This window comes from Hipposideros armiger, unplaced genomic scaffold (assembly GCF_001890085.2).
Source record: "Hipposideros armiger isolate ML-2016 unplaced genomic scaffold, ASM189008v1 scaffold_147, whole genome shotgun sequence".
Taxonomy (NCBI): Eukaryota; Metazoa; Chordata; class Mammalia; order Chiroptera; family Hipposideridae; genus Hipposideros; species Hipposideros armiger.
The window spans coordinates 1651810-1669975 of record NW_017731497.1 but is presented as its reverse complement, the minus strand read 5'-3'; the positions used below and the strand labels follow the sequence as shown (position 1 = coordinate 1669975).

General features: G+C 31.5%; 1 protein-coding gene across 1 annotated transcript in view; it reads left to right on the top strand.

Moving 5' to 3' along the window:
• Positions 1 to 18166, top strand: part of VPS13C (vacuolar protein sorting 13 homolog C) — a 178169-nt gene that overhangs the window by 89041 nt on the left and 70962 nt on the right. The window contains exons 35-46 of the mRNA XM_019650776.1: positions 1532 to 1711; positions 2438 to 2546; positions 5880 to 6007; positions 7687 to 7843; positions 9001 to 9080; positions 9527 to 9586; positions 10279 to 10438; positions 12384 to 12500; positions 13757 to 13860; positions 14271 to 14438; positions 15653 to 15954; positions 16955 to 17102. Of these exons, the coding sequence (XP_019506321.1) occupies positions 1532 to 1711; positions 2438 to 2546; positions 5880 to 6007; positions 7687 to 7843; positions 9001 to 9080; positions 9527 to 9586; positions 10279 to 10438; positions 12384 to 12500; positions 13757 to 13860; positions 14271 to 14438; positions 15653 to 15954; positions 16955 to 17102 (1713 nt within the window). The remainder of the gene's footprint in view (positions 1 to 1531; positions 1712 to 2437; positions 2547 to 5879; positions 6008 to 7686; positions 7844 to 9000; positions 9081 to 9526; positions 9587 to 10278; positions 10439 to 12383; positions 12501 to 13756; positions 13861 to 14270; positions 14439 to 15652; positions 15955 to 16954; positions 17103 to 18166) is intronic.

The window sequence follows — 18166 nt, the reverse complement described above, 5'->3', positions numbered from 1 at the left end:
GCAGTGTCACTGGCCCTCATATGTGGGATCCGAACCGGGGCCCTCTGGCGTCCCAAGCCAGTTCTTAACCATCGCGCCACTCGGCCGGCCCCAGAACATTTTTTTTAAATCAACTTTTTATTTTGAAAAATCTCAAACCTAAGAAATTACAAAAATAGTACCATAGAATGTGTCCATAATTCTTTACCTAGATTCACCAATTGTTTACCTTTGCTTTAACTCTATGTATATACATATTATTATAATTTAAAACATTAAAAAAATTTTTTTATATTGTACCCATATAACATTATATTATTTTCAGGTATATAACATAATGATTCAATATTTGTATATATTGCAAAGTGATCACAGTAAGTCTGCTTATACATCCATCATCACACAGTTACTAAAAGTTTTTCTTGTGATGAGAACTTTTAAGATCTACTCGTTTAGAACTTTCAAATATACAATACAGTGTTATTAACTGTAGTCACCATGCTTTACATCATGTTTCCAGGACATTATTTATTTTACAACTGGAAGTTGAAACATTTTTGCTAAACCACTTGAGAAATAGACATCTTAATCCTTTTCCCCTAAATACTTTAGCATGTGTTTCCTAAGATCAAGGACATTTATCCTCTCCCAGAACCACAATGCAAATTCCATATAAATTCTGGAAATTTAACATTTATAAAATAATGTTATCTAATGTGCAGTCAATATACACATTTTACCAGTTGCTCCAAGAATGTCTATTATATTAATTTTTCCCTTAATCCAGGATCACATATAATGTTTAATTGTGTCCTACACTACTGACGGTGATTTCTGTACTGATAGACACTTATTCCAGAGTAGCTTTTCAGCCTTTCTCTGCCTTTCATGATGATGACAGTTCTGAAGACTACAGTCTAGTTGTTTCATGGAACGATTCTCAATCTGATTTTATTTGGTGATTCTTCCTGATTTAGTTGAACTTCCACAGTTTTGGCAGGAATACTGTGTAAGTAATGATGTATTGGTAGGTGTCCATACCAGAGTACAGCTGAAAGTGTACATAATTCATTTTAAAGTCATTTTCCACCCCATCCAAAGAGATTTGAATTATCCCGAATGAAAAAGGAATGATTATAAGGCAAGTCTAAAAAATAATCCTTCTTGGTGAAGAGCTTTCTGAAACTTCTTAGGGAATGCTAACTGTTCATCTTGCCATTTTTTCCTTTAATTTCTGTACCAACGTACATATCAGTTTTTGAACAACTGTATTTAATGATTTCCTCCATATCGTCAACAATATGAATTTCTTTTAAAAATGTATTATTTGTCACCTATCTTCTGTTTAAAGAAAAAAGTTTTCTTAATAGCTGAGTTGTTTATAAATTATATATCATATATTTGAATCTGTGCTTGCTAGTGTAGTATAGATTAAGTTCATTATAGACTGAGTTTAGAAAACACTCAAATAGCATCATTTCAAATCAATGTTTAGAGCAGCAACTTTTGATTTTGTAATTTTTAATGATATGTTACATTTCCCCCCTGTGTTTATGCATGTATATCAATTGTATTTTTTATTAGGACAGTGATCCAGCCTGGCATCTCCCATCCTGATATTCAGCTGTTGCACCCGATTAACTTGGAGTTTTCAGTAAATCGGAATCTAGCTGCATCTTGGTACCACAAGGTTCCTGTTGTGGAAATTAAAGGACATCTTGAGACAATGAATGTAAGTGTGTGAGTGAAAAAACTTTGTTATGGAAATTTTAGACTCTGAAGACTTCCTCAGTATAAATCCAAATGAAATGTAGAATTTTTTATTGATTGATATAAGACAAATTTCAGTATGATGTTGTCCAACAAGATCTTCATTATTTTTAGCAGATTTTAATCTTCAGTAAGTGTTACTTAACTTTTAATCTTGCTATATGTACATAATAGCAGAGATCCTTGTGTCAGTTATTTATCAGTGTATAATATTACATCTCATTTTGTATATTGTACATAGATACTTTTATTTTAGGGATATCTAAGACCAACAAAGATACTTATAGCACTGAGAGACATTCCTGTGTTTTGTATTGAAGATGGCCTTTTTATTTCATTCAGGTTGTTATTGTTTGAGAAAAGGAATTTATGTGTTCCCTTAATTTGTGACTTTAACAAAAATGGTCAGATTTCTTTAATTATTAACTTTCACAAAGATCTTATAAATTAAGTACATGGAACTGATATAGACTCATAAATCACATTGTTTTTCTCTAAGTCCTTTCTTATCTTTGAAAATAAAAATTTTAACATGCAATAAGTAATGAAATACTTGAGTGGGTAATGAATATATAATTTTTCTGTCAATGTTAAGGTTATTTTATTTTTAATGTTTTGTTATTTTCTGTACTAAAATTGCTGCATTTTAAAATAAAATATATTTATCTTTTCTTTTAATATTTTATAGGTTAGTCTAAATCAAGAAGATCTTAATCTTTTATTTAGAATACTAGCAGAAAATCTTGGTGAGGCTACTGAAGACCTGAATAAAGTGAAACCAGGAATACAAGAGACAGGTAAGAGGCTGACAGTAGGTGGCATAATATATGTGTCTATTTATTTTACAATTTAATAAGGGAGACAGACAATAATAATTACATATAGTTTTTGTAAATGGTATTTATTTGTAAATATATGTTTATAAACTGCAATTTGTATTATTAAGAAAAGATGTTATTGAATAAAACCATAGTTTGCTTTTTAGTTTAACAAATAGTTATAGTTCAGACTTTTTTCTGAGTTTCATAAGCAAGGACGTGGCCATAAAGGAGGATTTTAGATCGATGGTTGATTCCTGGAATAATTACTGAATTTGCATGTATAGAAAAAAACATTATAAGTTGGCACTAAGCTGTGGTAGTGTACTTGTTCTGATTTTTAAATAAGGGTTAGTAGTAAAAACCTGTAATAATTGAAATGGTTGATAAATTTCCATTCAGCAAAGATACTGAAAAAATTGTACTTCAGTAAAAATGCAAAGAGAATTTGAATTATTAATTACAATGGCCTTTTTTACTTAAAGGCAAAGTAACTACCAGACTTTTATTTTAAGCTGTTTTATGTGTTTGCATATACACAGACATGTACATAATCTTTATTTTTTTAAACAAATGGTAACATCCTCCGTTTGTGTGTGTGTATGTGTGTTTGTGTATTTCTGCACTTCACTATTATTTAATTAACTGTATCTTGGTGTTCATTCTATATATATCTATATCTGTACATTATAGAACTGTCTCATTCTTTTTAATGGCTGGCTGGTATTAAATTGTGTTGAAGTATTATAATTTATTTAGTAAGTCCCTATTGATGGACATTTCAAGTTGTCTTCAGTCTTTCACTCTTAACTTGTTGCAATGAATATCTTTGTATATACACTTTTACACATATATGCATATGTGTAGGGGAAATACCAAGACTACTGAATTAAAGGTATTTAATTAAAATTTAATTTAAATTTAATGAATAATTTAATTAATACATTTAAAAAGAATAAATTCAATTTTGACAGTTCTTGCCAATTGCCCTCCATAGAACTTGTACTAATTTTGCACTACTACCAGGCTATTTTTTGTATATACTTTTTCTAACGCAACATATTATCAGATTTTTAAATTTTTGCCAGTTTGTTAAGTGAAAAATAGTATCTCACTGTATCTTTTTAATTTTAAAAACTTGTTTAGCTGAAAGTAATGTTATATGTCACTTACCGTAGATCTCAAAACAAAAACAAACAAAATAAAAACAAAAGAAAAAAACCCCTATTTTACTGTATGTTCATTTATGTAGTAAAATGCACAGATCTTAAGTGTACAATTCAGTGAATTTTTATATATGTCTACACCAGTATAATCATCATGATTAAGATATAGAACATTTCCAGCATTGCATTGCACCGCAGAAGGTCTTCCTATGCTCCTTCCCAGTCAGTACCAAATGCACACCTTACCTCCAAATCCACCCAAAATTAACTACTGTTCTCATTTTGTAATGCCATAGATTAGTTTTGCTTTTTCATGAATTTCATATGACTGGAATCATACAGAATTTACTTTTTAGTTTTTGGCTTTCTTCATTCAACATTTTGTTTGTGAGATTCATCCATGTTGTTGTATGTAGCAGTAGTGTGTTCTTCTTATCCCTATACCATATTCATTTGGTGACTGTAGCAAAATTTTATTTTATCCATTCTACGTTTGCTGAATATTTGGTTTGTTTCCAGCTTTTGAATCTCATGAATAAAGTTGTCGGGAATGTTATTGTAAATGTCGTTTGGCACAGTTATATATATATGACTTAGTAGATGTACTGGGTCATATGTTAGCTTATGTTTAGCCTCAGTAATTTATGCCAAATTATACCAAATAGATTTTCAAGTGGTTGTACCAGTTTACTTTCCTACAAGCAATGTATGAGAGTTCCAGTTGTTTCATTCTTACCAGTTTTTGATGTTGTCAGTCTTAAAATTTAGCTGTCCTGGTGGATAGACAATGGTATCTCTATGGTTTTTATTTGTTCTCTGTTTACTAATGAAATTGAAAATCTTTTTATATGCTTATTTGCCATTTGGATATCCTCTTTTGTGACATGAATATTCAAACATATTGAGCATTATTTTTATTGAGATATTTGTCTATTTTCTAACTGATATATAGGAGTTCTTTGTTTATTCTGGATACAAGCTCTTTGCTGCTTATGTGTGCTATATGTATATGTGTTGGTATATGTGTAGAAATATCTTTCCCTCTCTATGGTTTGCCTTTTAACTCTTTTAATGGGTCTTTTGTGAATAGAATTAATTTTAAAGAATTCCAAAATACCATTTTTAAAAATCATCAGTGCTTTTTATTTCCTATTTGAAAACTTTGCTTATTCTAGGAATTGTTTTATAAAAGCAACTTATTTGCTGGAATTATTTCCCTCAGGCCACATTATATTTGGAATGGTGCTTAGAATAAGGTGGTAGTTAAGAAACCTTGCCCTATGTATGCATTGCTTTCTGAAAGGTAATGATTAACAGCAGTGGTTTTCTGTCTGGGTTTCTGGTATAGTTTACACTTGGCGAGGTACTGAATCTATAGGAACTCCGTAAGCTCATCTGTAAAATGAGGGCAATACATGTTTTATCTCAAAAGGTTGTTATAAGAATTAAATGAGACAGTCCATGTAAAGCCCTTAGTACAGTGTCTAACACAGAGGCAAACACTTAGCAAGTGACAGCTGTTACTAGTTTTGTGTACTATAGTTTAGAAAGCAATTTCAGAGTATGTGAATTTTAGGACACCATCATATTTATATAGCTTTACTTTTGCTTCCTGATAGGGCATAAGAAGCTCTAACCACCAACCCTTTTTTTTTCTTTCTAGCCTTAACCCTTGTTATCCTCTTCATGATTTAACCATAATAAAACTCCATTCTGTTTGCAAAACATCTCAGGATGTTATCTCTCTATGGTTTTCCACAGCCTTCTATCCTATTCCTGGACTGTCTCCTCTGTGTGAGGGGCTCCTTCAGCTCTACTTGAGTGATAATTCCCCTATTACTCTTTTCTTGACCTCCCCATAACAATGTCCTGCCTAGACCTGTGCTTTCTGTGCATTTTATTTAGAAAGTCTATTAACATTTGTCCACTTAATATGATTAAGTGTAGCCTGCTTATTTGTTTTTATCTTAAATGTATATGTCTTTTCTGTTAAGCCATGAGCTTTCTAAGGGCTGAGCTGAGTATTACTGATTTGTGGATTTTCGGTGCCTGCACCAGGTCCAGAGTACTTACATAAGTCCTCAATCTGTATTTGTGGAAGAAATGTGTGAATAGAAGTGAATGAATTTCTTTTAAACACCTCTAGGTGAAATTAAAGAGCCACTTGAAATCTCTACATCACAAGATGTACATAATTCACAAGGTACAGCTGGAGTAGAAGAAATTAGATCTGTAGACATCATTAATATGCTGCTGAATTTTGAAATCAAAGAGGTGTGTAATTTTCATCTATTTTTATAAAGTAAGGTGAATAAGTAATGGACATTTGGAATTACTTCCACTAAAATAAATTTGTAGATTATTGATAATGGATGAAAAAACTCTTACATAGGCTATTTATAATTTGTATGTAGAAGTAATGTTTTAAAACTTCAGAGTTTATTAAAGAGGAGTTATATTTGAGGGATATAATATTTCATAGAGAAAATGGTTGCATGTCCTCTAACATGCTTCCCAAATGATTTTAGGTCAGTTGGAATGTGGCTTGCTTTTGATTTCATATAGGGAAGGGAGGAAAGGGAAACAGAGAGAGAGTAATCCTTAAAATTTAAACACCCTTAAAAGAATAAAACACAATATGTCTACAGTTTAAAAATGTTTCATTACCACTATCTGCTTTTCATCTGCGGAATCTTAAGGGAAAATTAAATTTATTTTCCTCTTCTGTATTCACACATTTAACAGATATTCATTGCATGTGCTAAATCTAAGGATACAGAGGCAAAAGGCATAGACTCTGAACTCAAACAAGAAAACAATTAAAATTTTTGTTAGTGCTCCCATTAAAAATATGCCCAGTCCAGTGGAGCTTATGGCAGTGGTGGTAGGGAGAGGGCGTCTAAGCAGTCTGGGAGGGTCAGGGAAGATTTCCTGGAGGAAGTGACATTTGAGCTGAGTTTTTAAAGAAGAGTAAGATGCATTCTGAGAAAAGGGGATCAAGAAAGAGGAGCAGGCATAAAGACATGAGTATGTGAGAAAGCGTAATGGATACCGGAACATGTAAGAACTTCCTCCAAAATCTCCTCATCATTAAATACTTGTATAGAGGTTATATTCTTTCTCTGAGCTAAAAATAATAAACTTTTAATAATAAACAATTGAGTTCTACTTTTTGATCTGATATACATGTTTTGAAACTAACTTCTTTCATGTTAAACTTCTGCTCTTTTTCTGGTTAATATTTAGAGTTAAGATTTTTAAGCTTTGATAATTGAAACACTGATAGATAAATCATTCTATTTGCAAGTGGGCTTCATTAACATATGTACATAGAAAATCTATAAGTCCTTTTTAGTATCATTTGTAATATACACTGCTATAGTTCCCTTTCCTTAGGAGAGTGATTGAGGTAGGGGAAAGCAGTTTGCACTCTCTCTCTCAGGCTGGTATTTGCCATTATCTGAAGATATTTTTAGTTGTCACTGTCTGGGGAAAGGGAGCTACTCGTAACCAGTGGGTAGAAGCCAGTGATGTCACTAAACATCCTATAGTGCACAGGACTGCTCTCTGCTATAAAGAAGTATCCTGCCCAAATGTCAATGGTGTCAAGATTGAATACCCTTGCCTTAGGAGTGCTATAAAAATTGACCATTTGTCTCACAGACTTTCAGATGAAAGGCCATCTGTCCATCAGACTAGGACTTCTGGGATTTAGGCAGAATTAATTAAATTTTTTTTAACTTTACCTTGAAAACTACTAGAACATAGTGGCAGTGCTTTAAAAGTCTGAAGGAGTAAATGTGCCTCCCAAAATAAATAGCATTAGGCAATTTCTAGGCACAAGTAGAAGTAAACATCTTTACATTGTGTGAAATTTGGGGTTATTAAGTTGTTGATTTATCTTCATTGTATATTAATGAAATTGTTTGTGGTAATACTGGTACTTTTTCTAGGTTGTGATTACTTTGATGAAAAAAGCAGAAAAGAAAGGAAGGCCTTTATATGAACTAAATGTGCTCCAGCTTGGAGTGGAAGCTAGGGTTAAATCCTATGACCTAACAGCTGAAACTTATCTAAAAAAAATTAGTATGCGATGCCATGAGTTTACTGGTAAGTATGAAGCATAATCTCTGTAAATTATCCGTGTAATAGGCAGATAGTCCCTACCTTTTTATCAACATTAAGCATGTTTATTAGTGTCACCATAATTATTTAGTTAGTTTAAATTTATTACATTAATACAAAGGAATTTTATATTTAAAAATTTATTATCTATGTAGTTATTTATCATAAATAAGATTATACATAAATGTATTTATATTTAGCATGACATCAAATATATCTAAAAGAAAAATGAGACGCATTTGTCTTCAGTGCCTGTACATAACACTTCAGTACTTATAAAAAGCAACAATTCATTATAATTATGCTGTGAGAACTGATATATTAGGAAATCAGAGCCAAAGTACAATACCCAGGTATAGAGTACAGGGACCCTTTTTAATTTTAATAAATTTTAATTTTAATAAAATTGTAACACTTAATATATACCGATAACAAAAGATGAATACAAGTCACGTTTGACTTCTGCAATTACAAGAGGTGCTCAAAGTGGCTACCATCAGGTCCAGACACTTCTGATTACGGCGACCTAGTGCTTGAGCAACATTGACCAAAGTGTCCACTTGTATACATTTTTTTGGCACCCCTAATATATGTAAAAATAAAAATTAAACACTACAGAAATACATAGAGGAAAAATTTAAAATCATCTTGTAGTCTCAGTCTCTTACCCCCAAATAAATACTAACTTATTCTTCAGTGAGTATCCTCAACCTTTCATATTCAGTTTCTAAATTGGATCAAGCCAACTTTTAAAGTTGCTATGGGTGTTTAAAGTTTATTGGAACTCTTTGGGATAACTTGAAGTAAAGCAAATTTATATTGAGAATAATCCCTAGTTTATGTATTTTATAGCTTTGTTTTTAAATATATTATGATTTGTTGAAACGACTAATACCAGTAGTACCAAATGTTAACAACAGTTGTAATCGGCTGGTACTGGTTTTTTTTTGTTGTTGTTGTTTTTATAGAATTTATTTTTTTAAATCACTTTTATTGAGGTATGATTTATATACAATAAAATTCACCCTTGTAGTGTACAACTCTATGAGTTTTGGCAAACATACATTTGTGTAATTGGCTGGTCTGTTTTAAAATATGTTTAAAATGTTTAAAAGACTTGACCCTTTCTTTTTCTCTTCTAGACTCTAAAGGAGAACCTCTTCACATTATTAACTCTTCTAATGTAACTGATCAACCCCTTCTGAAAATGTTATTGACAAAGGTACCTAGTTTCATTCCTATGATTCTTTAGTATATGAAGTTATGCAGTTCCCTCATATTTAATATTCAATTTTCTCCCCTAAAATTTTTTATTCTGAAACTGGTTGATTATTGTGAGTTTTGCAAGCATCTGACAGTCCTGGATAATCTCATAACCTTCTGAGTTAACCCTGTGTTTTTGAATAAGTGGGAGCATATAAAGTTCCATTATAATTTAAAGCAAAGTTTGTTATAATCTGGATATATGATACTAGCATTCTCCCTTGCCTTTAGCATTTGAGATTTGCTCCTGTAGAATCTGAGAAATGCTTATGTGGTCAATTTTTTTGGCATGTTCTTCTTCGCCTTTAAGAAATATAGTATTTCCATAGCATAGTTTGAAAAGTAAAGAATATATATAATTTTTACTGTTTGCAACCCAGTGTTTTTTTTCTCTATTATTTGTAGGCAGACAGTGATGGACCGGAATTTAAAACTGTTCATGACAATACTAAACAGAGACTGAAGGTAAATCTTATCTAATTTACTATAGGCTGAGTTATATTAATGAGTAAATCTAGCTTCATAGCCAACTTGTGAGATTGTTGTGAGATTGTAAATTCTAAAATTAAAATAAGGGTGGCAATAATAATAGATATAATTTTATAGTTTAATGTAATTAATATAGAGTTGAAATAAAATTCTTAAAAGAGTTGATTTAATTCCTTACAAGATTATTTGTTTCTCAGATATGAATTAATGATTACTTGTTGAGTACACAAATAATACACTTTTTAAGGGAATTTTGTTCACTATGAATATTTGGCATAGTATTGATGGAAGCATGAAACATTTGAATAATTCATATTGGTTTTAGGATTAGAATAAATTTAAGAGCAAGGCTAAAAGCATGGCTCAGTATCGATATTGTCATAGTCTTTGTTGTCTGTATATAGAGTATATATAGTCTGTCTTGGAACTGTATGTAATGTGACTGAGTTAAGGCCTGATAATACTTCCTGTATCTTTACTTAAAACCCATCAAGCTCTGTTGAGGTTAGAATACAGTAAGGATTGACAACTGTAATAGTAAGTTCTTTCTTAAAACAATACAAAAAGCCCTTAATTGAACTATTCTTGTGCTGCTTATGTATGTTGAAGCTTAACATAAAAATGTTACCATATCTGAAATCTGCCTCTCTAATTGTTTATTATCTTAGGTTTCATTTTCATCCTTAGACTTAGTACTTCATTTGGAAGCTTTACTGTCCCTCATGAGTTTTTTATCGTCTGCTATTCCATCCTCTGAACCCTCTGAGAAGGAGGAATCTGAGCTGAAACCACTTGTGGGGGAGTCCAGAAGTATCATTGTCAAAGCTGGTATTAACTTTTGAGTCATGGTCTCATACTTTCTGTCTGAACTTTAATAACCATATAATAACTTGTATTTTCAAGCTAAGACACATATTTAGCACCTTAATGTCACAGCTGCTGTGACAGATTAGATTAGTTTCAAAGGAAAGCAAATTTTATCCTTATGGTATTATAGGGTAATTTAGGGAGGGATTTTATTTTTATGTATGTATGTATGTATGTATGTAGCCAGCTAGCTGAGCCATCCTGCCACCTGTTGGCAGCTCAGTGGCAGCTCAGCTCTGGCCGGGAATTGAACCGGCGACCCTGTTGCTCAGAGCTCACACTCTTGAGAGAGCTCTTAACCAACTGAGCCACTTGGCCTGCCCCTAGGGAGGGATTTTAAATAAATGTTTAATATTAATCATGTATTTACATTTGATTTCACTGTCTAGGTTTTACATGAAATGAAGTTGTATATACTTTGCATTGATGTCTCTGTAGCCTTTAGTGAAATGAAGAAAGGACGAAATTAAAATATGAATACAATCATACCTAGTGACAAAGGCCCATTTCAGTCAATCAGGAAAATCTCCCTGGTGCCCAAAATTTTAAGTGCTTTGTAGGGCACAAAAGGAAGAATCTCATGGAAGAGACAGACTCACTTTGGTTTCTAAACAGAACTGTATTTAAATCACATACGGCTATGGGCACATGTTCCTCAAGCATGTGACTTGTGCTGTGAAATATTAGATATGATGTATCCTGAGTGAACAACTGTTTTTAAGCCAAATATCGTTTTAATTATTTTTTTTCTTATGTGATGTGAATATCTAACATCTAGTAATTTTCAGACCAGTACCTGTTTGAGTTATATTACTAGCATCTTTATAGTGTAAAACTGTTAGTAATGTTTGATCTGATACAAAGATCAGATATTTTCTTTTAACTAGAGAGCAGAGCAGTACTTTTGTTATAAACTCGAGTAAAAGTTTTACTTTCTTTTTCTTTAATGCACTTGTTACATTACTATCTATGGAAATACTTGTATAATATGTACATGCACACATGCATACACATGCACATAGTTGAATAAATGAAAAAGCAGTGTTTAAGTTCATAATAAACTATAAAGAAATTATCCAAAGAAACAGTCATGCTGTATAGTTGGTTTTTATGGTTTGATCATGCTATTTTAAATCTTAAGGGAAAAAACCCATTATCACCTTGATGGTTAAGGACTGATGTCCCCATGCTTTTACAGTTTTATAGGAAAAGGTCTGTTTTCCTTAGGCAAAATAGATCTCTAGGGAAATATATCTTAAATTTATCAATCAGGATTTGGACGATAGTAGGTTAACGGAATCCATTTGATTGTGATTCTTATACACATACACACATTATAAAACATTTTTTTTGTATTTTTAAAAACTTTAGCCCTTTATGTTTATTTCTCATAGAATTTATTTTAGGATTTTTCATTGAGAAACAGGATACCATCTAGAGAAATTGATCCTACAGTTAATATGTATTGTGTGTGTCATAGTTAATTTATTTTATTAATTATCACTATTTCAGTTTTTCATGAAATACTCTTTTTTCTAATATATGATACGAAAAGGAATTCAGAATAAAAATTTGGCCCCAAAAGAATTCTAGACTTAATACAGAGGATTTTTTTTCCAGCAAGAAAAATTATAATAAAGTTTCTGTCTAGCAAATTATACTGTCAAGGTTCTTTTAAAGGCTTTCTTTATTCTTAATTTGGAGGGGAACATGATAGTTTTTGTTTGATTGGCATTTGAAAATTGATTCAAAATTTATATTAATTACATGTAATCTTAAGGGAGGGGTTTTTGGTTCTTCATAGGTCATTATGTGATTATTTTAGTGCATTTGAGATTATTTTATATATGTATCATATATATCATCTTTGCATTTTGCTAATCACAAGGTTTCTATTACTTTTTAGTATCCAGCAACACTTCTGAAAACGATGTGTTTGACTTAAAGATTATAGCTGAATTAAATTCATTTAATGTCCTGGTCTGTGATCAGAAGTGTAACATTGCAGATATTAGAATACATGGTAAGTAATTATTCCTTAATATAAGTAGTTCTGTTTCTATATATAGACCTTTAAGTAGAATGAGCTTGTGAATGGTAGATTTCTCATGAGTCATCTTTTAAATTTACTTATATTGAAGACTCGTGCAAACTTTTCAAAGATATACATTGAAATGTTTGAAGTAAATTTATTATGATTCACGGCTGACATGAGATGTTCTTCATGTATTTAAAGAATTTCAGAATTAGTCTAACCTCTTAGGTTCTGTTTGTGTTTTCAGAATAGTGTAACTTTAAACTATTAAATGAATATCATGATAATATCTCACTGAGTAAAGAAAATGTCATTATCCTTATTGTCCTTGTATTTTGTGCATATATAGCATTAGGAAAAGAAGTTTGTAAAATAAGTTTAATAGGCTTTTCCCAGTCAGCTTGATACAAGGATGATGAATTCAGATTATACCATGGATTCTGAAGCCAGCCTGCCAAGGTTCAAATTTTGGCTCTAACAGTTTCTGGCTGACCTTGAGCAAATTAGTTCACCTTTCTGTTCCTGAGCTCCCTTTTCTGTAAAATGGAGATATTTATAATAATTATTTCATGGGGTTGTTTTGAGGATTAAGTTTACATGTTTACATATATTTAGAAAAGTGCCTGGTACATCATAAACATTTTTAAAAGGTTAAAAAAATCAGTTCCATTGAACAAATATTACTAAGTATCTATTTTATGGATGGCATGGTAATGGTTTCGGTCATTAGTGGGTCTTAGCTGCAGGCACACTGTCCTGAGGAGCTGTTTTAGAAATCATGCCTGTAGAGATTATGAGAGTGACAAAAATTTTTTGGAAATCTTGGATGACTGTATTTTAGATACAATTTATTAGAGAAAGAGTAACAGTTATTCATCAAATTATATACATTTATGCTTAGTTATTAGAGCAGTAGTTTTCAGAATATAATCTTTATGGGATGACTGTTTAACAAACATTGTGTGTCTTCTTAAGTGACTGCTTCCAATCTTGGCAAATTTTCTTTGAAATTTGGTTTCTTTTGTTTTAAAATTTCCACAATTTTTATGTATGAGATGCCTGTAGCACTTAAAAACATTATAATCTTTCTTAGCTATCTCATACATAGAAGTTGATACCTTTAATATGTCTAATAGTAGTTTTTATTCATTCTATATCTTGGTACTATATTATTGAACTTAAATACCACTAAATTGGTTCACTTGGATTGGGTGGAGAGTTTGTAAATGTAATGTTTCCCACAGGAATGGATGCCTCTATGTTTGTGAAACCAAAGCAGACTGACATGTTTGCCAGACTTAAGGATATAATAGTTACGAATGTTGATTTGCTGTCTATTCACAAAAAGGTATTTAAAACATAGGTTTCTATATTGAAATTTTTTTGTGTTCTTTGGGTTTGAGATGTCTCTATTCATCTATTTAGTATATATTTTTAATTGTCATTTGTCAGGTACTTTGTTAGGGATTGGACATGAATATGGTCATAGTCTGCTTTCACATTGTGTAATATATAGCTTAGGTGATTTGTAAGTTATTTCTGACCAATTAATTAGATGATAGATATCTCCAATGATAAAATTATTTTTATGGGGGTAGGAGAAACTTATTGCCAAGTATAATGTTTTTAATAATTGGTTGAAAGTTGATTTTAAATGGTGCTTCTTCATATGTCAAGGATTCTGTAATAAGGAAGCTTATTAATAACACAGTGATGCAGCTGTTTTAATGTAATAACCAGTTAATTTAATACTTTTAGGCTGTCTCTATTTTGGGAGATGAAGTCTTTAGGTTCCAAATGACTCTTTATCCGGATGCCACAGAAGGAAAGGCCTATGCCAATATGTCTAAAGTAGATGGCAGACTTAGTCTCAAAGTGGGTTGTATTCAAATTGTTTATGTTCATAAATTCTTCATGTCTCTTTTGGTAAGTTTATTTTAAAAAATATATTTATTTCTCATTGAGGCCTAAATATCTTTGTCTATACATCTAAACCTAGATAGTCAAAATGTTTACTAATAGGACTGTGTGATAAATGCTGAACCAGAATATTATAGTTAAGGAAATCCTTTGCATGATGGATAACCAAATGAATTTTTGTTATCATTATTTTTGAACATATAAACTGTCATGCTTTAACATTTCCATAGTTATATATTTTAAAAGTACTGTTTAAAAATTTTAGGCTTTTAATGTTATTTGTTTTATGAAATACGCTTATAGGTAGTGAGCTAAAAGAATTTTTAAAGGAGCTTATCAGGCATTTGAAAGACTAATATTGGAACTTACTGCTTTTGATTATAACTGTGATCATCAAACCCATAAAAGTCTTTTCTTTTAGTTATTTATTTCCAATGTAAGTGTTGTGGGCTAAAGAGTTTAAATCTGCCTCTGCCTCTTAGCAGGGTATAAATCAAAGCTTACAGGTTATGGATTTCTACCTAAACAAACCATTATGTTTTATTTTTCTGGAAAGTAATTTATCTGGAGTGGGGGGAGTTTAAGTTGCTTTGTATTATTAACAGATGAGCATTAAGGATATTATTTCTAAGAATGATCCTTTCTTCATTGGGAAAAGCCTTAGTTAAAATTGAGATGAAGTACATCTTATGCTAAATAAGTAAGTTTCGACTCTTATTAATGATTGCAAGATTGTAGACATTTAAGTATCTTTTGCCTGAGTACACTTAAAAAATTCTTCATAAATAAGCTGGCAAAACCTTAGTTTCTAAGAATAAACTTCATTCCTGTGACCTAGAGGTATAGAATTGAATATACTTTGGGAGAAGCAAAGTGCTCTCCTCCATCTTTTTATTTAAATTTGAATTTAAAATGACCAACATTCATGAGTAAAAAGGAGATTTCAAAAAATTGTTACCAAAATCTGTCGTAAGAACCAAATAATTCTGAAATACATAAAATGAAGGAAAGTTTTCTTTCCTAGAAGTAATTATTGTTAATATCTCAGATCATATCTTTATAGACTTTGCTCTCTCCATATACACAATCTTAAAAACATTTCTTTTATATTACCTTTTAATTTAATTTTTCTTTTTAAAGTAAATAGTTTTTAAAGTTTTTCCTTTTTAAAATAAATCCTGTTTTTTTGGGGAACTCTAAATATCATTCTCTTCCAACAGAATTTCCTCAACAATTTCCAAACTGCCAAAGAAGCTTTGAGTGCAGCTACAGTACAGGCTGCAGAAAGAGCTGCTTCCAGTATGAAAGACTTGGCTCAAAAGAGTTTCCGCCTTTTAATGGATATAAATTTGAAAGCACCAGTCATTATCATTCCTGAGTCTTCAGTATCACCTAATGCTGTTATAGCAGATCTGGGCTTAATCAGAGTTGAAAACAAATTTAGTTTAGTTCCTATGGAACATTCTCTTCCCCCAGTCATTGACAAAATGAATATCCAGCTCACTCAGCTGAAGCTCTCCAGGTATAAATATATAATTCAGTTGTGTATTACTTACTATAAATAGAATTTTCATAGACTCTTTGTTGGGGTAACATACTCGAGTATGTTTGTGGTTCTCATTCCTTATTTTTTCTAATTATGAAGTCTTGACTACTGGTGTTTGGTCAGTGGTTAATAACAGTGTACTGCATAGAATCTGCATTTTTTTCTTACTAAATTTATAATGTGAATTTTTTTTCCCATTTTATAAAAATTCCCTGTTACAAAATTCCAGGTTACTCAATAATACTTAATTTAGATTTATTTTTATTATTATTATTTTTTGCTTTGCACATAACTGTTTTCTGTAGATGGGAGAAAACTTCTTAAATTTTAATAAAATTTAAGATTTATTTCTCATTTCTAAGCCTTGTCACATTTGGGAAGTCTCAGTGAGGTAGGTATACATGTATAAAGGATTATTGAATCCAAATGGGATAGTGTTAGCTATTTTGAATGACAAGAGTATTTATTTGGTTGTACAAATGGTTGTTGGCAGGCAAGCTAGAAATGACTAGTATTATATGTTTGCCTAACTTCTGGGTTTGGTGAAATTTTCCCTTTGAGTATGGAGAAATACCAGTAACATAAAACTAAGGGCTAAGTAGACTGTCACTTTCTTTGTCCTCCATTTTTAGGAGGATATAACATTTATTTGTATAACATTGCAGTAGTTGTTAATATTAAATAATACTTGTGAAAGATATTTAATAGCCCAGTGCAATAGACATACTTGGTGAAAGTTGTCTTTGAAGTCAGAATTATATAGGCTGTGTTTTAGGTAGCTCTGTGTATAATCTTGATATATTCTGATTCGATTGATTTGTGAAAAGAAGCATGTTCTAAAAGAATTCTGATATAAGCCTTCAATGTTTACGACAATCCTATGTTGTATAATACAATAGTCTTCATTTTAAAACATAAATTTCAAAAATATAAAATGCTTGTTTATCCTTTTTTTAAATTGTTGTTTATCTTTCAGAACTATCTTGGAGGCTGGCTTGCCACAGCATGACATTGAAATTTTAAAACCGGTCAACATGCTTTTGTCTATACAGCGAAATTTAGCAGCAACATGGTATGTGCAAATTCCAGGAATGGAGATAAAAGGAAAACTAAAACCTATGCAGGTAAGTATATGCATGTAAAATGTATGGAAATTCCTAGATGGGACTCTTTAATCCCCTTTACTGTTAAGAAATTAGATCTCAGGACTAATATTTGTCCCATTTCCCTTCCTTTCAAAGATTGTATGGTTATATAGGTTTGTTGAAAGCAAAAGTAAAATCTAAATGTCTATCACTAGGAGACTGGATCAGATTATGGTATATTCATACAATGGACATTATAAAGTAGATAAAGTGAATGAACTAGAACTATACAAAGAGAAAATGGTTATATCTTAAACATAAAAATGAGAAAAATGAGTTGCAAAATGATAGTACAGTTCTATTGGGTTGTCGGAAAAGTCATGACACATGTTTGCGACAGATGGCACTAGTTCATTTTTGGACGTACTAGCATCATTCGCATCTATGTTATTGCTATGTCATTTGACAGCTGGCAGTTATAGCTTCATTCTAAAAAAAAAAATTGAGCGATTTGATTGAGTTTTGGAGATTTTACAAGTTGAAGATGGAAGATCAAACTGCATTTTTGCCGTATTTTACTGTTTTACCTCCATAAAGGGAAGAATGTGCATCAAGCTTGAAAAGTTGCATAGAGTTTATGGTGAAAATGCGCTACAAGAACGTCAGTGCCAATGATGATGCACGAAATTCTGTGGTGATTTTGATCTCAACGATGCTCCTCGGTCAGGGAGACCCACTGAGGTTGATGACAACAAAATAAAGGCATTGATCGAGTCAAACTCACGTTACACGACTCTAGAGATTGCAGAAACATTGCGCATCCATCATTGAAGCGTTCACGACCACCTGAAGAAGCTGGGATACGTAAGGAAGCTCGATATTTGGGTTCCGCATGAACTCAAAGAAGTTCATTTGATGGCACATATAAACATCTGCAATATGCTCATTAAACATGAGGAAAACGATTCTTTTTTGAAGTGACTGATAACTGGATGAGAAGTGGATTGTTGACAACAATGTGGTGCGCAAACGGTCTTGGTCCCGACATGATGATTCTCCTCAAACGACATCAAAAGCAGACATTCATCAGAGGAAGGTTATGC